General features: G+C 42.9%; 2 protein-coding genes across 8 annotated transcripts; both read left to right on the top strand.

The window, feature by feature from the left end:
* The first annotated feature begins 141 nt into the window (after positions 1-141).
* Positions 142-16,113, top strand: nek11 (NIMA-related kinase 11). Of its 2 annotated transcripts, XM_048262060.1 has the most exons (16): positions 142-183; positions 416-605; positions 1,891-2,056; positions 2,587-2,705; positions 3,156-3,220; positions 3,486-3,612; positions 9,194-9,343; positions 9,508-9,586; positions 10,001-10,086; positions 10,571-10,690; positions 11,167-11,260; positions 12,049-12,181; positions 12,387-12,559; positions 13,993-14,053; positions 14,396-14,486; positions 15,626-16,113. In XM_048262060.1, the coding sequence occupies exons 2-16, from the start codon at positions 424-426 to the stop codon at positions 15,822-15,824; spliced, it is 1,845 nt and encodes a 614-aa protein (XP_048118017.1). In that variant the 5' UTR covers positions 142-183; positions 416-423; the 3' UTR covers positions 15,825-16,113. The 2 variants fall into 2 exon arrangements, with proteins under 2 accessions (XP_048118017.1, XP_048118018.1); XM_048262061.1 differs by lacking the exons at positions 142-183; positions 416-605; positions 1,891-2,056 and adding an exon at positions 2,446-2,499.
* Positions 16,114-17,626: 1,513 nt separating this feature from the next.
* LOC125306599 (serine/threonine-protein kinase pim-1-like) lies at positions 17,627-21,225 on the top strand. 6 transcript variants are annotated; one of them, XM_048262066.1, is made up of 9 exons: positions 17,627-17,734; positions 18,077-18,442; positions 18,596-18,690; positions 18,796-18,846; positions 19,272-19,650; positions 19,760-19,936; positions 20,094-20,226; positions 20,365-20,963; positions 21,077-21,225. In XM_048262066.1, exons 1-7 carry the CDS (start codon positions 17,698-17,700, stop codon positions 20,189-20,191), a joined length of 1,203 nt encoding a protein of 400 aa, XP_048118023.1. In that variant the 5' UTR covers positions 17,627-17,697; the 3' UTR covers positions 20,192-20,226; positions 20,365-20,963; positions 21,077-21,225. The 6 variants fall into 6 exon arrangements, with proteins under 6 accessions (XP_048118023.1, XP_048118020.1, XP_048118021.1 ...); XM_048262063.1 differs by having other exon boundaries at positions 20,359-20,963; XM_048262064.1 differs by having other exon boundaries at positions 20,094-20,661; positions 20,796-20,963.
* Positions 21,226-22,740: the final 1,515 nt, after the last annotated feature.

Below are 22,740 nucleotides of genomic sequence, written 5' to 3'. Positions count from 1 at the left end.
ATTCTCTCCCTATGTGGACCAAGAGCGTGAAAAAAATATGAAAGATAATAGCGCCACCCAGAGAGAGAAATATGAATTGCAATCATCCATTGCCATAGGAACAAATCCAAACACGGAAGCCACACGTGACCGTTTTTGTTGTTAAAGTTGATGAAAACACACAGGTGCGGTGCGGAGGCTGCGGTGAGTGTGGCATAGATTGTAATTTGTGTCAAACGTCCTATGAAGGTCTTAACGTCTTAGAGGTCCAGTTCCAGTTCCAATTCATGTTCATTCATAACCTACTTGATGTTCATTAAAAGTAGACCTAACACTCCAAAAACTTCCTGTTTCACGCAACTCAATAGCATAGCCTTGACTTTTTACTTCAGGTAATGTCTTTTAGATATTCGTATCATAACGTTTCCCTCTACAGCTTTGGACATGCCGAGATTCAAAGAAAGGGCAGCTCAACCATCCACAAATGCACTGAACTCTGAGTCGGTGGACCCTGACCACACTACGCTAATTGCTAAGAGATATCTCATCAGTCGGAAGCTCGGAAGGGGGAGCTTTGGTACTATCTATCTGGTTCAGGACATAAAGGCTGCAGCTGGTGATAGACTGTAAGTAGGTTACTGCATCCTTGGAATAACTAGAGGGACAGTGCCTTACAAATGCAGTTATAGTGTTATTCTGAAGTATGCAGCTGGCTACAACAATAATGTTCAAAATATATGCACATTTCTCCTATAAAGAGCAGTGCAATGCAGTTTTTTCATGTCCAAAATATTGCATTTCCTTCATATGAACTGCATATGGTGCATGAACTGCACCATGTTGTTAGTCGCTTTGGTTAAAAATGCGTCAGCCAAATGTAATGTAATGTAAAATAATTCCTGCAGTTTTGACCCTTGAAGTTTTTTTGTAAGGGGTGAAGATAAAGAATATGAAGATAGGTTTCTGTACTGAGAGCAGTTCAGCAAATGTCAGCTGATTTATTTATGGTTTTAATATGCAACTAAGATCCCCATCTATGATTACACCAAGGTTTTGTACACAGGTTCTAGCCTGAGGTTCACCGTAGACTCCAAGTAGGCGCCGAGCTTCAGTCTTTCTTCTTTGTTCCAAAATCAGAACTATCTCAGTCTTAGACATAGACTCCCTGTACACAGACCGCTGCAGGAACAAAATTAAATAAATTCTCCAGGACCCACATCACCCCAGTCACTCTCTGTTTAGGTGGAGAAACTCGGAGACATCATAGACCAGAGAGCATAAGGGCAAATACAACACGTTTTCACAATAGCTTCTACCCAGCAGCCACCAGACTGCTGGCTAAGGACATTGTATTTGTTTTAAAATACCCTGTCCTACCTCAGACGCGGACTTGACACACTGGGACACATGCGGTTACGCACACACGCACACATTCACTCACACACACCTACTTCATCTTGCTGTGTAATCCCTAGGGGGACAAGCTGGCACTAGTGCACTTTGTATTTATCAATTTTATTAATTGCATTGCTGTTTAGTAGTGTATTTTTAATTGACTGAATTCAAATGAGTGTTTTGTCTTTTTATACATGACTGAGTGACCTGCTCAAGCATTCCAATGCGCCTGTACGTTGTACCTGCGCAAATGGCAAAAATAAATACTTGAACTTGAACTTATATTTATTTATTCATTCATTCATTCATTCATTCATTTGAGTGTATCCTCTGAGATGTTTATGTCACTGAATTACAAATGAAATAATTCAGTTTCTCTTTAGGTGTTTAAGATATGTGGTTGGGAATGTGTTTTTCAATGAAGGCAGACCCTTGAATCATTTTCTGTGTGAAATCAATAGACTCTCAACATTACTGAGAGATGGGCCCAAGTTTTTTTTTTCTGTTTCCTCATAGTAAAGTTCTGAAGGAAATCCCAGTAGGTGGCCTAAAGCCCAATGAGACGGTCCAGGCCAATCAGGAGGCCCAGCTTCTCTCACAGCTGCATCACCCCGCCATCTTGAAGTTCTACACCAGTTTCCTGGAGAGGGACAGCTTCTGCATCATCACCGAGTACTGTGAGGTAAGTAAGCCTTTCCCTAAAGCCTTAAAACAGACTTGTTTTGTCTGACATTTATTTTGACTCTGTACCCAATACATGTTTGGGGATGTGCGTGTCCTTCCTCCAGAAACCTCTTAGGCTGTGCAGCAAGTCTGAAGGTCTGAAATGGTATCATCATACTTTAATTAAACTGCAGTTACAGCAAGAATAAACAAAGCACAAGGGAACTATATATAGCCTACTTATATATAAGTAGGCTATATGATATACTGTATAATCCTGCAAGCCACTACAAGCCGCTTCGAATGGTATTGTCCTATATACTGTTCATAAACTGTATAGTGGTCTCCAATTGGCTACTGGAAGGACCAGTAGAGCTTAGCTCATACATACATCTTTGAAATCTTATGGAAGTGGACACCACAACTCACTGCAAATTCTGGAACTGTGGACACTAGAACTGTGTAGGCATGATCATTTACTTGTTCTGCGAAGAACTTAATAAAGTTGCTCTTCTCACCTTCTCCCTTGCCCCTCCATCTGACCGGTAGGACCGTGACCTGGACTGTAAGCTGGAGGAGCAAAGAGCAGCGGGGAGCTGGCTTCTTGAGGCACAGGTCACTGAATGGCTCATTCAGCTGCTACTCGGGGTCCACTACATGCACCAGAGGTGAGGGTGCCTCCCTCTCCAGCTCCGCTTACACATCAGCCCCTTTTTCCTTTTTTCTCTCTCTCTCTCTCTTTCTCTCTCTCTCTCTCTCAGAATTAATTCACTTGTTAAGATTACACATTAAATGTGGTCAACTGGAATAAGTTGTTACGGAAAGTTATCAGAACAGTACATCCCTCTTGACATTGTAAGACTTTATTAATGAAATTCCTTGGTAAAGACATGGAGATTTATGTGTTGTGTGCAGGACTTAATATTTACATTACTACTACTTAATATAATATACAGTATTCTTAAAACTACCTGTAATACACATGGATATTGATATTACAAACACTGGGTTTTGTTTTGCACAAAAAAGCAGTAGAGAGCCCTGTTGAACAGTGTGTGTGCTCCAGACTCCCATCAGCCCATTGAGTCTGATTGTTCTCCTCTCCTCTCGTCTCTCAGGCGGATCCTTCATCGGGACCTGAAAGCCAAAAACATTTTCCTGAAGAAAAACATTGTTAAAATAGGTAGGTTCACTGGTGGATACCTCATGGGTATTGGCTCTTAAAGTTGATTTCTAAGTGTAACGGGTGCACAGCACATATATCATATTCACGAGTGCTATTAAGATTGATGTAATGTGTTTATGTCTGAAGAAGTACAAGTTCTGGAACAGTCTTCAATCTTCACAGTAGCCTACTGAATAGTACCGCTAGATCACTGTCGATTGAAGTCCCTCCCTGTAGTTTGTGGCTCTGGTTAGTGCAGAAGGCTGCTGTTGTTCTTCCTCAGGTGACTTTGGAGTGTCCTGCCTGCTCATGGGCTCGTGTGACCTGGCCACCACCTTCACGGGCACCCCGTACTACATGAGCCCCGAGGCCCTTAGCCAGCAGGGCTACGACGCCAAGTCAGATATCTGGTGAGCTGGAGAGGAGTAGGGAAGGCCATTACAGTGGAACTCCACTGAGCTCCGTTGGGCTGGTAACTGCTGTGTGGTAACTTGCCAAGAATGGCCCAACTCTTGAAGTGCTTGAGTTTGTGATTCTTTACATTTACATGTATTCATTTAACAGACACTGTTGTCCAAAGTGACTTACATATGTCAACTATATTGCAAGGGATTACATTTTCCCAGATGCAACTTGGGGTTAAGTGCCTTGCTCAAGGGTGCAACGGTGGAAGCCGGGAATTGAACCCTCGAATCTTTAAGGATTCTTGTTTTCATACTCTGTAAACTTTGAGTGAGTGAATTGTTTGAAGTCCTCTGAGAGACAGCTCAGCATTGGGTTTTCATATCTATTATAATTTACATGTGTGCTTTCAGACTTTGTTGTGTGTAGCTTGCCGAATGTGGGAATATTTCAGTTGAATGATTCAGCCAGGTATTCATTATGAGATTTAAAGAATTTGGCCTAGATCAAAGTGTTGCTGAGGTCTGGAATTATAGCTAATTTGCTTCACAGGTTTGACGTAAGAAAACTGTGAAAGAAAAGCATAGTGATAAGTCCTTATAGTCATGTGATGAAAATGAGCTGTGCACTTCAAGGCATTCAAATTGCAACAAAGTCATCCAAAACGGATCGATCGCTTTTGATAAGTGTTTCTCTCCAAACATGCATTGCCAATTACATTGCCATTGTATTGAAATGCATATGCAGACATCCTCCGTCTTCAGTTACTGCCTGTAGAATAGCACATCTGGCTCTGCTCTATGTGATAAACACTGCTCTGCTCTGCTCTGCTCTATGTGATAAACACTGCTCTGCTCTGCTCTATGTGATAAACACTGCTCTGCTCTATATGATGAACACTGCTCTGCTCTGCTCTATGTGATAAACACTGCTCTGCTCTGCTCTATACGATAAACACTGCTCTGCTCTGCTCTATGTGATAAACACTGCTCTGCTCTGCCCTATGTGATAAACACTGCTCTGCTTTATGTGATAAACACTGCTCTGCTCTGCTCTATGTGATAAACATTGCTCTGCTCTATGTGATAAACACTGCTCTGCTCTATGTGATAAACACTGCTCTGCTCTGCTCTGCTCTATGTGATAAACACTGCTCTGCTCTGCTCTATGTGATAAACACTGCTCTGCTCTATGTGATAAACACTGCTCTGCTCTATGTGATAAACACTGCTCTGCTCTGCTCTATGTGATAAACACTGCTCTGCTCTATGTGATAAACACTGCTCTGCTCTGCTCTATATGATAAACACTGCTCTGCTCTGCTCTGCTCTATGTGATAAACACTGCTCTGCTCTATGTGATAAACACTGCTCTGCTCTGCTCTGCTCTATGTGATAAACACTGCTCTGCTCTGCTCTATGTGATCAACACTGCTCCGCTCTGCTCTATGTGATAAACACTGCTCTGCTCTGCCCTATGTGATAAACACTGCTCTGCTCTATGTGATAAACACTGCTCTGCTCTGCTCTATGTGATAAACACTGCTCTGCTCTATGTGATAAACACTGCTCTGCTCTGCTCTATGTGATAAACATTGCTCTGCTCTATGTGATAAACACTGCTCTGCTCTATGTGATAAACACTGTTCTGCTCTATGTGATAAACACTGCTCTGCTCTGCTCTGCTCTATGTGATAAACACTGCTCTGCTCTGCTCTATGTGATAAACACTGCTCTGCTCTATGTGATAAACACTGCTCTGCTCTATGTGATAAACACTGCTCTGCTCTGCTCTATGTGATAAACACTGCTCTGCTCTATGTGATAAACACTGCTCTGCTCTATGTGATAAACACTGCTCTGCTCTGCTCTATGTGATAAACATTGCTCTGCTCTATGTGATAAACACTGCTCTGCTCTATGTGATAAACACTGTTCTGCTCTATGTGATAAACACTGCTCTGCTCTGCTCTATGTGATAAACACTGCTCTGCTCTGCTCTATGTGATAAACACTGCTCTGCTCTATGTGATAAACACTGCTCTGCTCTATGTGATAAACACTGCTCTGCTCTGCTCTATATGATAAACACTGCTCTGCTCTGCTCTGCTCTATGTGATAAACACTGCTCTGCTCTATGTGATAAACACTGCTCTGCTCTGCTCTATGTGATAAACACTGCTCTGCTCTGCTCTATAAGATAAACACTGCTCTGCTCTGCTCTGCTCTATGTGATAAACACTGCTCTGCTCTATGTGATAAACACTGCTCTGCTCTGCTCTATGTGATAAACACTGCTCTGCTCTATGTGATAAACACTGCTCTGCTCTGCTCTATGTGATAAACATTGCTATGCTCTATGTGATAAACACTGCTCTGCTCTATGTGATAAACACTGTTCTGCTCTATGTGATGAACACTGCTCTGCTCTGCTCTGCTCTATGTGATAAACACTGCTCTGCTCTGCTCTATGTGATAAACACTGCTCTGCTCTATGTGATAAACACTGCTCTGCTCTATGTGATAAACACTGCTCTGCTCTGCTCTATGTGATAAACACTGCTCTGCTCTGCTCTATATGATAAACACTGCTCTGCTCTGCTCTGCTCTATGTGATAAACACTGCTCTGCTCTGCTCTGCTCTATGTGATCAACACTGCTCCGCTCTGCTCTATGTGATCAACACTGCTCCGCTCTGCTCTATGTGATAAACACTGCTCTGCTCTGCCCTATGTGATAAACACTGCTCTGCTTTATGTGATAAACACTGCTCTGCTCTGCTCTATGTGATAAACACTGCTCTGCTCTATGTGATAAACACTGCTCTGCTCTGCTCTATGTGATAAACACTGCTCTGCTCTATGTGATAAACACTGCTCTGCTCTGCTCTATGTGATAAACACTGCTCTGCTCTGCTCTATGTGATAAACATTGCTCTGCTCTATGTGATAAACACTGCTCTGCTCTATGTGATAAACACTGTTCTGCTCTATGTGATAAACACTGCTCTGCTCTGCTCTGCTCTGCTCTGCTCTATGTGATAAACACTGCTCTGCTCTGCTCTATGTGATCAACACTGCTCCGCTCTGCTCTATGTGATAAACACTGCTCTGCTCTGCCCTATGTGATAAACACTGCTCTGCTCTATGTGATAAACACTGCTCTGCTTTGCTCTATGTGATAAACACTGCTCCGCTCTGCTCTATGTGATCAACACTGCTCCGCTCTGCTCTATGTGATAAACACTGCTCTGCTCTGCCCTATGTGATAAACACTGCTCTGCTCTATGTGATAAACACTGCTCTGCTCTGCTCTATGTGATAAACACTGCTCTGCTCTATGTGATAAACACTGCTCTGCTCTGCTCTATGTGATAAACACTGCTCTGCTCTGCTCTGCTCTATGTGATAAACACTGCTCTGCTCTGCTCTATGTGATAAACACTGTTCTGCTCTATGTGATAAACACTGCTCTGCTCTGCTCTGCTCTATGTGATAAACACTGCTCTGCTCTGCTCTATGTGATAAACACTGCTCTGCTCTGCTCTATGTGATAAACACTGCTCTGCTCTATGTGATAAACACTGCTCTGCTCTGCTCTATGTGATAAACACTGCTCTGCTCTATGTGATAAACACTGCTCTGCTTTGCTCTATATGATAAACACTGCTCTGCTCTGCTCTGCTCTATGTGATAAACACTGCTCTGCTCTATGTGATAAACACTGCTCTGCTCTGCTCTGCTCTATGTGATAAACACTGCTCTGCTCTGCTCTGCTCTATGTGATCAACACTGCTCCGCTCTGCTCTATGTGATCAACACTGCTCCGCTCTGCTCTATGTGATAAACAGTGCTTTGCTCTGCCCTATGTGATAAACACTGCTCTGCTCTATGTGATAAACACTGCTCTGCTCTGCTCTATGTGATAAACACTGCTCTGCTCTGCTCTATGTAATAAACACTGCTCTGCTCTATGTGATAAACACTGATCTGCTCTATGTGATAAACACTGCTCTGCTCTATGTGATAAACACTGCTCTGCTCTCTGCTCTATGTGATAAACACTGCTCTGCTCTATGTGATAAACACTGCTCTGCTCTGCTCTAAGTGATAAACACTGCTCTGCTCTGCAAACACTGCTCTGCTCTGCTCTATGTGATAAACACTGCTCTGCTCTATGTGATAAACACTGATCTGCTCTATGTGATAAACACTGCTCTGCTCTATGTGATAAACACTGCTCTGCTCTCTGCTCTATGTGATAAACACTGCTCTGCTCTATGTGATAAACACTGCTCTGCTCTGCTCTATGTGATCAACACTGCTCCGCTCTGCTCTCTGTGATCAACACTGCTCCGCTCTGCTCTATGTGATAAACACTGCTCTGCTCTGCCCTATGTGATAAACACTGCTCTGCTCTATGTGATAAACACTGCTCTGCTCTGCTCTATGTGATAAACACTGCTCTGCTCTATGTGATAAACACTGCTCTGCTCTGCTCTGCTCTATGTGATAAACACTGCTCTGCTCTATGTGATAGAGCAGAGAGCAGAGCAGTGTTTATGTGATAAACACTGCTCTGCTCTGCTCTATGTGATAAACACTGCTCTGCTCTATGTGACAAACACTGCTCTGCTCTATGTGATAAACACTGCTCTGCTCTGCTCTATGTGATTAACACTGCTCTGCTCTATGTGATAAACACTGCTCTGCTCTGCTCTGCTCTATGTGATAAACACTGCTCTGCTCTATGTGATAAACACTGCTCTGCTCTGCTCTATGTGATAAACACTGCTCTGCTCTATGTGATAAACACTGCTCTGCTCTCTGCTCTATGTGATAAACACTGCTCTGCTCTGCTCTATGTAATAAACACTGCTCTGCTCTGCTCTATGTGATAAACACTGATCTGCTCTATGTGATAAACACTGCTCTGCTCTATGTGATAAACACTGCTCTGCTCTCTGCTCTATGTGATAAACACTGCTCTGCTCTGCAAACACTGCTCTGCTCTGCTCTATGTGATAAACACTGCTCTGCTCTCTGCTCTATGTGATAAACACTGCTCTGCTCTATGTGATAAACACTGCTCTGCTCTCTGCTCTATGTGATAAACACTGCTCTGCTCTATGTGATAAACACTGCTCTGCTCTGCTCTATGTGATAAACACTGCTCTGCTCTATGTGATAAACACTGCTCTGCTCTGCTCTATGTGATAAGCACTGCTCTGCTCTCTGCTCTATGTGATAAACACTGCTCTGCTCTATGTGCTCTATGTGATAAACACTGCTCTGCTCTATGTGATAAACACTGCTCCGCTCTCTCCTCGCTCCACTACTTGACATGCAATGCTTGCTTTTGTAAGAAGAAATGGTAGCATACACAACACAACTAAAGCAGATATCATGGTTTGAATTCCCAGAGAGTACCCAACACTGAACAGCATCTGACACTAAAGACTTTAGGCTTTTGGTCAATTAATAAATATTATGATGCCGTAACTCTATTGATGTGGTAAATATCACATTTTACTATGTGAGACTGGGTTTCTTGGAACTTCTTCATTTGACAGTTCTGGTACGGGTTGCAGGTCTCTGGGATGTGTGTTGTACGAGATGTGCTGTCTGGCACACGCCTTTGAAGGACACAACTTCCTCTCTGTTGTTATGAAGATAGTTGAGGGGGAGAGCCCATGTCTGCCTGAGAGATACTCCGCTGAGCTCAACACCTTACTGCAGAGGTGAGAGAAGCTAGATAAGTGTGTGTGTTGATGGCCTGACCTCTCCAGGCACTGCTGCTGAATATGGTTTGTGTGTGTGTGTGTGTCCATGTTAACTCCCTCTCTCCTTACTTTCCCTCCTTCATTCTCTTTTCTCCCTCTCTATTCTCTGTCCATGCTGACAGGATGCTGGTGAAGGACCCGGGCTCCAGGACATCTGCTGCAGAGGCACTCAGAAGCAAATACATTGAGGAGAACATGCAGGTAAAGTCCTGTTTTGAACCATAAGCCTGACACATAAGAGAGAGTCAGAAATGGCTGCTCCATCATGGCTATCAATGATGAAAAACAAATGGCATCATCTAAACGTGCCTTTTTGCCTCTTAACAGACTCATTAAAAGTTCTGTGCAACATGAACAGGGTCCTTACATGACAAAATGATGCGTTTTCTACTCATTAATTGTGAAGAAACTGTTTAAATTCAAAGTTTGTACAAATGATCCATGTATAAATCGTCCGTATTTCTCCTATAACTCTGGCCTCTACGGCGGATGACAGAGATAGAGATCATTATTGCATGAATGTTGTTTTGTCGCCTCAGTCTTAACAAACTATGCAAGTATCACTGACTCTCTATTCCTGTAGATTATGTTGTTCCTCTTCTATTCTCCCTAAAGTCCATTAAGCACAAGTTCTCCAGCATGACTCTGCAGGACAGAACATCAGGTGGGGACCAAGATGCCGCACAGATACTGAAAGCGATGTGAGTACATCACCTTTGTGACCACAGAAGCCTATGCCTCTGTCCTCTGGTGAGCCAGCAATAGGCTTGCTTAGCAAACAAGCAGTGCCTTTGGTAATCAGTTATCTGCACTAACCTTGTTGTGGCAAAGCTGTCACCATGTTGTTCCTCACTGATGCATTGCCCACGGTAACAGACAAGAGCACTCTGCAGTTTTGAAATGGTCAACGGATACATCAAACAGCTGCTTAAGTGACTTGACTCTACAGCACACGTAGACAGAGGACTGGGTCCTCTCTAATGTTTACAGCATCCATTTAACCCTTCTTCAGTGACATTCTCAAATGGAACAATGTTAGATAGTGGTGCCCACTCCTGTAATGAGAATCCTGGGTCACTGGCGTGTTGCCTCAATGAGCTTAGTTTGACGGTCTGGACCAGCAGCACCTCTGACCAATTACTTCCCTCTGCCTTGTCCTGACACCAACCCTCCACACCCCCCCAGGCAGAGGAAGGTGCACCTCCAGACGCTACAACAGAGGGCCGAGGTGCAGAAGATGACCCCCAGAGAGCGCATGCGGCTCCGCAAGCTGCAGGCCGCAGATGAGAAGGCCAGGAAGCTGAAGTGAGCGACTCTCTCTTCTCTCTTTCTTTCCCCATATTTTCATCTTACTCTCTCTCTTTCCTCCCATCTCCCTCTATCTCTCACCTTTTCCTGCAGGATTATTATTTTTAGAATAGAGGAGAGCATAGAGGAATAGTTTTTAGAACTAACCCATTTGAGAGCGTTGATTGTTTTGTGTGTTGAATTGTCATTAGTCGTGACAGGAATACTTTTTTTGTGCGCAGCTGATATGACGCACAATAACAGGTCACAATATTGTTTCTGCTTCTTTTTTTCTCTTGCACTCCATCTCTCCCTCTGTCTATCTCTCCCAATTCAAAGTCAAAGAAATATTTCTTAAGATCTGTGTTTACTGAATGTGCCACATGGTTAGAGGATGGCAATCATTTCTCAGGCAGCTTCTTGCTGTATATGTGATGCCAGTGAGACGTTAATGTTTCTGCTTCAGCTCTTCTTAATGACCCACCCCACTGCAGGCAACTGGCGGAGGAGAAGTACCAGGAGAACTGTCTGCGCATGCGGGAGCTCCGGTGCCGCCATTTTCAGACAGTCACTGTGGATGTGCTCACTGTACGTTTGCACGACGAGCCTTAAAGGGCTTTCAGAAATGTCATAGAGTGGACGGAACAGCTGTTTGATGAAGTTACTGATGCCACTCAGGTGTTCTTTTTCCCAAAAGCATAGGTGCTAACTATATGCTAACTATAGCAACTACCTTGGTATTGATAGTGTCACTGCCTAATGTGAGTCAATACATTTGAGTTACACATGCACAAACGCTTAAGCTTCATATTGTCACATATCACGTTTTTAATTTTGGGAAATTAAAAAATAAGAGCATATTTGTTAGCTCTTTCTAGAATGTGACCAAAACACGACCAAATATCAACACCGTATTTCTGTATCTATGCTTTTGAGAAACACACCCCAGAGCAGTTTGCTTCTGGTTATAATAAGCTTTAACTTTATCACCTTTCATACACAGAATGTAGCTCAAAGTGCTTTACACTCTATTATTGTGTTACAGGAGCATGTGACACAATAATAGAGAAGAGTCAGTCATTTAATGAGTCAGTTAAGGAGTTTATATTAGATTCAAAAGAACTTAGTTGTGAAGTTTATTATCCCCCGTGGTCTCAGGTGCAGATATGTTCCTAAATTCACCCATTAAATTTGAGCTAAAACGTCTGCGTCCTACTGCAACTGCTGTCATGTTGAGTGATAACATAGTGCACAAAAACATTTGTTCAGATCTATCCTTAGAGGGAGTTAGTTAGCATTAGGACTGAATTTAATTTGGAGCAGCAATACAGCTTATAAAATGCCCATCCATTGCATTCTGTGTTCATTCCCAACAGGACACCCGTGAGGAGAGAGCCATTAACCTGCACCAGCCAGCGCCACCACTGGATAGCCATTCAGCAGGCCCTGCAGGGTCAGTGGGAGATGAGATTGCAGCACAGCTGTGCAGGCCTGATCTGATGGAGAGTGGTGAGCATCAGACACTCTCATCAGGCGCCATAAAGTAATGCACCTGGGTAACAGTGGTGCTATAAAGCTCAGCACTGCGGCTTTGACCCTCCCACCCCCATCATGCAGAAGCATGGTGGTCATGTGCAAAGCAGATGTGCTCTGTGTGTGTGTGTTTGTGTGTGTGAGATCTGAGATGGATGTGTTTGCATGTGTCTGTCAACAGACATCCCAGAGGACCCTCTGACTGCAGAGGCCTATTACTATGAAGATGGCTTTGAGTCGTGTTCTGAGGAAGAGGAAGATGAGATGGAGGAGAATGAGAAAGATATGAAGGATGAAGACGAAAGCAACATGGAGAGAGAGGCCTATGACACGTTTTCGCACACCTATGGACAGGTGCGACATATGAGATTATTAGTGAAGCACTAGTGAAATCAAACTAATCTAAGAATTTGGAGATCGGGATAAAACATTTCAGAATGGTCGCATGCTTACTTCTCATAACTCATTTTTTTTCATCACTCCAAGGGTTTATCGTCAACACTAGTATGTATTGACAGGGTTGACATAAAAAGTCTTAAATTTAATAATAAGAAATGTTACGCCATAGCACGTAAGTTTAGCTACTGTTCTAGTCAAGTTAAAGTGGCTCTGTTCAAAGCTTACTGTACACCACTCTATACTGCCCATCTGTGGTCTTCTTACAAAAAATCCAGCATGCAGAAGTTATAAGTTGCCTACAATGATGCAATATGGATTTTACTCAAGGTTCCCAGAGGAGGGAGTGCTAGTCAGATGTTTGTATCTGCAGGAGTAAGCACACTGAAAGCACTTTTAAGAAATTTGGTGTTTCTTTTTGTTTGTCTGCTTGTTTTGTTTTGTTTGTCTTTATCTGTTCTGTCTTGCGTAGCTTTTGGACATAAGTCTGGCAAATAAACTGAATTGAATTGAAATATACAGTAGGCCCTAAATAGTCATGAAAAGGCCCCGGCCGTGGCGCGACCGGCTGGGTCACCTGCACCGTACGCTGGTGACCCGTGTTTGAATCCCGCCCCGTGGTCCTCTCCTGATCCCACCCAGACTCTCTGTCGCACTCGCTTCCAGTCATTCTCCACTGTCCTGTCTCATTAAAGGCATAAAAAGCCCAAAAAAGTCATAAAAAGTCTGGATTTTCAGTACAAGGTCATAAATTACTTTTAGTCACGTCTTAAATGTAGATGCTCGTTCATTCATTGGTTCTACTATCACGTTTTTCTCCCAAGAAATGCGCATTCATTCGTTCCGCTTGCTGTAGTTCTATCTGAGGAATCTTGGGTGTTATCTCAGCGTTCCAGAACTACAAGGTCCATGTGGCAGTGCAGCAAACAGACTTGTCAGAAGGATTTAATTGCCGGACTTTCAGATAAACCCGCGTAAACTCCAAAACAAAAAACGTAATTTTGAAGGGACTGAGGTCATTTTTCATTTCGTGTAGGTCATCAATTGAAATCATAATGGTCATAAAAAAGTCTTAAAAAGTCTTAAATTTGACTGACTTAACCCTGCATAAACCCTGACTGATAAATCTGAATCTAACTGAATATAAGTATATTGTTATATTATTATATATAGTGTATTATAAGAGGTAAGAGACACTTCAGGTCTCCAGGGTGTCAGTATAAGAGGTCACTGAAATAGACTCTAATCACTTTATTTCAATTGGACTGCCAGTGCCCGTGCCAGCCTCCATGACCATGACAGGTTTCCAGTACATGACGCTATATTATCCCTCACAGCGCTGAACCAGCAGGGAGTGATGGCTGGGCGCTGACCTCTATGTTCTTCCCCAGGACGGTGACCTCGAGGCCATGGTGTGGCATATGGAGAATGTGCTCGACAGCGATCCTACTGGTGAGTAGTTCTACCACACGATCCACAATACAGTATGTTTATCCTGATGTCCGAGGCATGTGCTAGGGCATATCATGTGGGATTTGTCCTGTCAAGAAAATGTTAAGTATATAAACTATGTATGTTGTACTGTCATACAATAAACTAAGAGGTTTGTTAGTTTTCATATTTTTATTATAACATTTATAAAAATAATATTTCTTATTTATAAAATGTATATGATATACTGTATATAAATATAGTGTGCGTGTGCGTGTGTGTGTGTTTGTGTGTGCGTGTGTGTGTGTGTGAGTGTGTGTGATAGGGAAGCAGCTCAAAGTATTGCTGTCTGCTGTGTTTCAGGAGCTGGGGCAGAAGAAATCCAGCCGAGTCCACGGGGCCCAGGCCACATCAACACCACCATGGCACGGAGCAGGATCCAGCGCATGAGGGAGTGAGTGGGACGCATTTCAATTTCCATTTAAACAGACAGATTTCCACAGATGCCCACAGCACATAATACGATGTCCATACATGTATATATGATAAGTGTGTCCACTCATAGACATATACAGTAGTGTGTCCACTTCTGCTGACATTTTCATTGCTGCTGAAATAACTTCTCTCTTCAGTGCATATGGTTCCCCTCCTCTCTGACACACTCTGGATTCTGACACACTCATCCTCTCAACGCCTCCCCTCCTCCCCTCCTCACTCAGGAGGTCATATCTCCTCTCTGGTCTATTGATTGCTTCAGGGAACTGGAGGGCTCTGCTTGCAGGTGGGGGTTGGGCAGGCCGAAGCCATCAGGCCTCCTGCTTGCTGGTTTCTACGGAGACCCAAGTGCACAACACACTCATACACGACCATCAGGGCAGCAGGTTCCTGTGTTTGCTCGGGCGTCCTCTCACACTGATCACACAGGTTTAGAGGTCTTCGGGGGAATGGAGTCCTTGTGGACTGATGGATGAAGATGGGGTCAGCCCTGGCGCTGTCCATGGTGCTGATGTGTCTGTCTGCCATTCACTGACCAGTGGCAATAATACCCCCTTCTTAGCTGTGTATTTTGACCGTTCAGTCTCCTATGAGCAAATGTGCTTCCAGGCTGTTTTTGTTTCCCATTGTGCTGCAGAGTTATCAGCAGGAATGAGCCTGATGTCACTCTAAATGTGGACCTAATTTAAAATGGCTGCTCCACTGTGTATTGTCACACTCATGTCAGAGTTTATTCACGGAGGTCTTCCAAGTAAGCCTCTTGCTTTTCTCGCTCTGTGCTTCAGATAGGACTCTCCAGAGTGCTTCCTCTCGATCTACTGATTATGCCTGTTGGGTATTGGAAGTCTAACCCTGCCATTACTAGACCATCAAAATAAACCAAAACAAATTTGTTCTAAATAGATGATCACACAGTGATGCTTGACAACATGTTATCCTGCCCATAGTGTCTCTCTCTGAAATATGTTTTTGTGTTACACCCCATCAGAGTCTTCCGCCCTCTCCTGAAAATGAAACGGGAGCTGAACTGAATTATTTCTCGTCTTGTGCTCATGAAACTGAGCTGAACGGTTCCTCTGGTCTGCTCGTGTTCTCCAGGGCAGTGACCCAGAGGCTGGGGGAGGACGTCTTCCAGAGGGTGTACAACTATCTGAGGGAGGCCAGGAGGAGGAGGGAGAGTGAGCTGGATGTCCGAGAGGCTCTGAGCAGAATGGTGGAGAGACCCAGCGATTGCTTCGAGGTCGACCAGCTGCTCTACTACGAGGAACAGCTCCAGGAAGCCCAGGGTGGCAGCTAGAGATTTATGACCTTAGAGAGTATAAAGATGTGAATATGGACATGCACTTGCACACACACACACAATTTTATAAGCATATTGTAGTGGGAATCTAGAGGTGTTTTTTTATTATGTGTATATTACTGAAAAGAACAAATAAGGGGGATACATGTTATGGTTGGTTGGGGTTTTGGGAGAGATTTATTTAAGATTTATGAATGCTATGTTGCATCAAATAGTTATATAGCCTATGCTCATGGTTTTCTTCTGCAAAAATACAAATAAAATATGAACCTTTCAGTCTACTTAATAACTAGACGTAAATTGTCATCTCCTGTACACCGTTGTGACGGAATTAATGGAACTAATCGTTTCACTGGTGTACCTAACTTTCTCATTTAGGTGATGCTGCACCACGATTTAGGTTCGCGCAGGGCGCCATAAGCTAATACATTAGTAGCTGCTCCCAGCAACTAAAGGTTTGGGGATCCCTTAGGGGTTCTGGACATAAATATAGGTTTCTATATCTATGGGTCTGGACTCCTAGAGACCCTCTTACTGATAGAAAAGTCTGCTTTGCCTCCGTTGTACAATGGAATTGTGCAAATAAGTATCCTAGGGTTATTCGTGAGCACAGAGAAGACCGGCAACATTTTAGCCTTGCGACCAATGGACATTTTCAGTCGCCCGTGACAAACTTTTTGATCGCATGTGCACACCCTGTAGTCCAGGAACATTCAGCACCACTGATAGCGCACGAGGCACCCGACGGCAGCACTGAAATCGACCTCAAATTAGTCTAAAACTATCGCCGATGCTGAACTATACTCCAGCAAAGCCACCAAAGGCCAAGCTTACTTGGCAAATGGACCATTTTCCAATGATGCATCAATTTATTAAAGTAAGTTGGCTAGGCTAAATTGCACACTTATTTAAAACAACAAACAATAAAACTCGAGTGTTGTAGTGCGTGCATTGTACGTTTTTTGTGACCTTAAAAATGATTTGAATCAACATATATTATCATCATTGAAAAGACATTTAACAAACATCACCTTGAATAATCATACAAAATGACCCTTCATGCCATTGAATGACAACTTTACGCATACATTCAGAGGCAAATTGTATGTTGGTCCTAAAAGAGTTGAGTGTCTGAATGTCTGTATAAGCAGTGAATGTTTTCTCAGTGTTTTTACTACATTGTAACAAGACTTCCGCAGACATCTTCACTACAGTCATATACAAACGTCATTGTTTTCCCACTGTTTTATGTTTTATGAGTTTTGTTGTTTTTATCTAATAATTGTGCATAATACTGTATATAGCATACAATAACTAAACAAATCAGTTAAATGTCAGGGGTGGGCTATATCCTATTTTACCCCTTTGTTGCATGGTGTCCACATACGTGAACAGTTAAATAACCTCTAAATAAAGCAAACATTTTATTAAATGGAAAACATAAAATAAATGCATTTCAAGTGTTGGTCAATTTCAAATGGGAAAAACCAGTCTTAAAATCTAGGCTTTTTTTTTTTTTTTTTCATTTAGCATTCATGAAAGGGTTAATCAGAAAATCTAGCTCCCCGCTCTAAAATATATTTCATAGAAACTCTCTCAAGGAGCAGAGATGACCTGGCTGCACCATAGACTGTATGGGTTGCACCAAAGATTCTAGAACAGAGCTCTGTTCTAGAATCTTTGGGTTGCACTAAAAGTGGACCGTCTACTTAAGCATTATGACGTACCATATCGGCGCGAAATGACGTCAGGGGTCATAATTCATGTAGGTAATAAATATCAAGCATTTATAACTTTGCTACTCATACGTGTTTTTTTTTTTTTTTTTTCGCGTTCATGTCAACTAGACATGGAACCGGCATGATTAATTATGCCGCGTAGGCTACCGGCTGAGCGTAAATCTAGAGGTAAGCTCAAGTTGTTGTGCAAGTTAATGTTTTGAATAGCCTATTTTATTTCTCATTTAGATCAAACACATTAAACGTTTGTTTCATATTATTGGTCAATAGGCCTATTGGTCGAAGCCCAGTTTAAAATAGACAAAGGCCTACATACAAATGTAAATTGAAGCTTTATTAATACAAATTGTAAAGATGTTTTCCAATTATCTAATTGAAATAGACTGTTTCAGAATGATTGTGCCTATAATCTCAGCTGTGATGAAGAAATATTTTAAACTAAAACAAACAAACAAACAACTTAGGAAATCCTGAAATACTGCCATTCTCAGCCACACTTGTTCTTTTCAGCTAAGAGCCAGGTGCGAAGAGGCCCCAACAGGACAGATGTCCTTCCTTCCACCTCAGGCAGCTCCACGAGCCCACGAGCAGAGCCCACTGTTGCACCCTCCACCTCTCAGCCCACCCAGCATGGACCCATGAGGCCAGAGAGGAAGTGCAGGCAGCTGCAAACCCCGGGCAACATGCCCCCACCGGCTGCCGTCCCCACTGACAAAAGCAAGAGAAAGAGGGACTATAGCAACGTGGTCACAGCCCAGGAGACCTCTACTAGCGAGAACATCGGTGAGGTGGACCCATCAGTGCTGAAAAGGACATGTGCTGAGCCTCACGCTACAAAGAAGCTGAGGAAGACCAACAAGCCACCCAATGATCAAGGTTAACAAACTTTGTCTAAAAAATAATTGACAAAATCACCTTTTATTCAACCTTTCCTGAAATCGTTGAAGGAACATAACTCTGCATGCATCCCTCATCTCTTGGAATTACACTTTGACTCACAGCTCTCTATATTCTCATTTTTGCTTGCAGCATCCTTTAACCTTAAGTACACAATGGGAGACCTGCTTGGTAAAGGAGGGTGTGGATGTGTTTTTGAAGGAACCAGACATTCTGATGGATTACAAGTGAGATTCTTCACCTCTATTCTTTCCCATTTCTGTTCTAGTTCTAATTCGTAACTGCCTGGTCTTTAGCAGTCAAAAGTTGAATACTTCTCCTACTCCCTGTAGGTTGCCATCAAGATCATCCCCAAGGAAAATGCAGGTTGTTATATAGCTGTGGTAAGTGATCATTTTAAAGTTTTATCCATCTAGTTAAAGGCGCTCTAAGCGATGTTGGGTAACGTCACTTCTGTTGCAACTCTCCTAAACGCGCATCTCGTCGGTGAATGGTTTATGTTTTTATGGTCCAGGTTGGACCAGGTTGTTTTTGTTGCCGTTTTTGGAGCCTGGGCTGTCCACTGAGACCGCATTTTTTTACAGTGTATTCAGGGCACAGACAGCTAGCGGATGGTGAGGTGATGTTTGCTGTATGTAACAAAAATGTTTTAGCTTAGAAACCATGTAACATCACTTAGAGTGCCTTTAAAGCTAAATCATCCAAACCACTTCTAGAATGATCCCAACTGCCTTGATTTCTTAATTGAATCAACTACAACTTAAACATTTTATTCTAACTCTCCTCATTTCCTCCAACTCTTTCTAAGCCTGACACCGGTGAATACCTCCCTCTGGAGGTGGCCCTCATGACCATAGTTTCCAGGCCACCGGAGTGCCCTAACATCCTCAAGCTCGTGGAATGGTTTGCATTGCCCACCGCCTTCATCCTCATCCTGGAGCGCCCCATGCCCTGCATGGATTTATACAACTACTGCGAGACTTTAGGAGGTCAACTCACCGAAAGCCAGGGGAAGCATATCATCCGCCAGGTGGTCCATGCTGTGAAACACTGCCGTGATCGCAGCGTTCTACACCGTGACATAAAGCAAGACAATTTCCTGGTCAACACTGACGACGTGATGGTCAAGCTTATTGACTTTGGCTGTGGGGACCTGTTGAAAGAGGGGCGCTATGACAGCTTTGCTGGTACGGCGAACAAACTTTGCATTTGGCCGTGAGAAGTGGAGAATTTTCTGACTGACTTTAGAAATCTAGAGTTTGTCTCAAATGACCCCAAATGACCTCTCGTTTATAGGCACGGAGGAGTTTAGCCCACCCGAGTGGTGGTTGCACAAGAGCTACCAGGGCCGCCCGGCCACCATCTGGTCATTGGGAGTGCTGCTCTACGTCCTCCTCTGTGGCGAGCTGCCATTTGTGGACGATGGTGAGATTGTCTCCAAGCGACTGCGTTGCAGGAGGGGTCTATCCAGTGGTGAGCCAACGCAAGAGTGTTTAAGCATTCCAGAGTGTAATCATACCTGTCCTTAGTTATCCAGATTAACACCTCCCAAAAAGCTGAGCTGCAGAGAGAAGCCCAGGTGCATTAACATGACTTTGTTGTGCCCTCCTGTCCAATGTCACTTGTATAGAATGCCGTAATCTTATTCACTGGTGCTTGAGGAAAGACCCATCCAAACGGCCAGTCCTGGAGGAAATCCTCCAGCACAAGTGGCTCTCAGCAGACTAGGGTTAGGTTACTGCAAGGAGAGAGAGGAGGAAATTGTAAGACAAATGACAAACTAATCGATAGTGAATCTAAATGTTACACATTTCACCAATGAACATTTAATTTTTCTCTTTACCATGTGTGTACAGTATGTGTTATCTAACATCTTTCCACACAAAACCATTGAGTGACAGGGAAGGAGGTTGCTTAAGGAACAGCATTCCTTAAAGGCTCAGAACATCTGGACAAGGAACGCCATGGGAAATATCATCTCCACAAGAACTGGCAAGGGGGTGTATTAGTCCACAAGCAGAATACATCTAACATCTAAACAGTATTCCTGTAAAATTGTGGAGACTAAGCAGAGTTGATTGGTTGAGACTTTGAGACTTTGAGTCTCACTGAGCTCTCATAACCCTGCTGAGTTGATAACCGTGCATGAAAAAGGCCCCCTGTAGATGGAGCAGGCAGCAAATATCATCTTATATCTGGTGGGATCATCTGGCAACTTAGTGTTCCTGAAAGAACATTTAAGTGAAGTAACAGAATCTAATGATATTTGTATTAAAGGTCAGACATAGATCATACGTAAGAGTTACTCATTGTAAATATCCTCTTCTTAAAGGCCTGCTCCCATTACGAACACCCCCATGAATGACCAGGTTCAGCAAGGCTGGTTGAATGTCACTGTCTCAGCCTTGTTGACGGCTGCACACCTAGCCAGTGCCTGTGTTATACTACAAGTACCACGGACTGGGCCTGTTGTGGGAAGCACTATTCATTTCATGAAAAGGTAATAAGTTACTGCCATTCAGCTGTACACTGAATAACGTTAAAGAATAATTTAAGAATACAGAATACTTTAAAGTTTACTTAAATAATTCAGAGTTCTTTATTCCGTTGAAGGATTTGTTTAAGGACTGTTCCAGAAGGCTTCTCTCCGACCACAGTTGCCGTTCTCTCTCTCCACAGTAACTGGCCACTTCATTTATCAATTATATAATTTTCAAAACATTGAATATTTCAATAATAATAAAAAAAACGAATGCATGCAATGCAATGTCTGTTGTTTTTTTGTTATAGGTTAAAGAAAACAAGATCCTAATACGGTCTCATTAAAGTCACCAGACCACTGTATTTAGGCAATCAGCAGTCACCACAATAAACAATATCAAATGGGCTTTAAGCAGACAAACCTGACATGAGAATATTCAGTACTAATGTAAATGATGCTCATTAAAGACTCCTAATGGTCAGTACCATTTAAAGTCACGGTAGTCAAACCTGGTGCCCAACAAAGCATCAATACACTCCTCCCTTTCATGCTCTTCAGGCAATATTACAGTTTTTCATAATGCTAAAACACTAAACTCCATTCTCTGAACCAAATTCTCAGTTGCAACTTACAATATACTGCAAGAATAAACAAGTAAGAATCCCAGTAGTTAACATAATAAAAATGCCTGCTGTGCATAGTGACAGTCTGACTTAATCAGCCTACATAGTGTAAAAAGCCAAAAACTCAGTGTCTCCAAAACTAAAAGAGTTGGTGGTGGACTTTAAAAGGGAGAAGCAGAGGCTCTGTTACACACCACTAAAATTCCACAGTGCCCCCCGGTGGAGACAGTGAGCCGCTTCCCATGGAGTTCACATCTCTGAGGGTCTGTCATTGACATCACGTCTCCACGCTGGTGACAAGTCAAGTCAAGTCAAGTCAAGTCGGCTTTATTGTCAATTTCTTTACATGCACTGGTCATACAAAGAATTGAAATTTTGTTTCTTACTTTCCCATGCAGACATAGACATACTTTAAATACAGACATAGACATACTATAGACATAGACATAGCCATTGACAATAATAAAAAAAAATATACAGACATTAAAGTGCGAGACTGAAATATAGAACATATTTAAAAATATAGAACATATATATAAAAAAAGAGGTAGTTGTGTTGTATATTTACATAGTCCGTAACCTTCTGACAGAGTAGTAGCAGCAGCAGCAGACACAAGCAAGAAAAGACAACACTTATATCACCTCAGGAGGCTGAGAATATTTAGGACACCTGTAGAGTTGCAGAACACCTTCTACACAATAGAGTCTGAAGCCACAATAGAGTGTTGTTTCTTGAAACATGACTGCATGGTAACTTTCAGGATAAGATGGCCCTGCATAGTGATTGTGCCTCTTACTCACTACCTGTTTACAGGGCATATATATTAGGCATTGCCGGTCAAGGGCAAATAGAATCATAAATGACATTCACCACCCTAAACACAATCAAAGGCTGCCATCTGGAAAGCACCTGTCATTCTTTGAAGGTCTCAGGTAGTTCAACACTGAACAATAAACATCCTTCAGTCTCTCTCGTTACTGACCGTCTCCATCTCAGCACGTCATGTGGGACCTGCGCTGCAAGTAGCTGCAGGTAGTCCAAGGGCCCATGGGCACCTGGGTTTGAGTCCGACCCGCAGTCATTTCCCAATCCCACCCTCTTTGGCTCTCCTTCTTGCCTCCTGTCACTCTTTACTGTTTCAGCTGAATAAAGGCAAAAAGCCTAAAAATAT

The sequence above is a fragment of the Alosa alosa genome, chromosome 13 (genome assembly GCF_017589495.1).
Source record: "Alosa alosa isolate M-15738 ecotype Scorff River chromosome 13, AALO_Geno_1.1, whole genome shotgun sequence".
NCBI lineage: Eukaryota > Metazoa > Chordata > Actinopteri > Clupeiformes > Clupeidae > Alosa > Alosa alosa.
The sequence above is the reverse complement of the archived record's forward strand: the minus strand, read 5'-3'. Positions and strand labels throughout refer to the sequence as shown.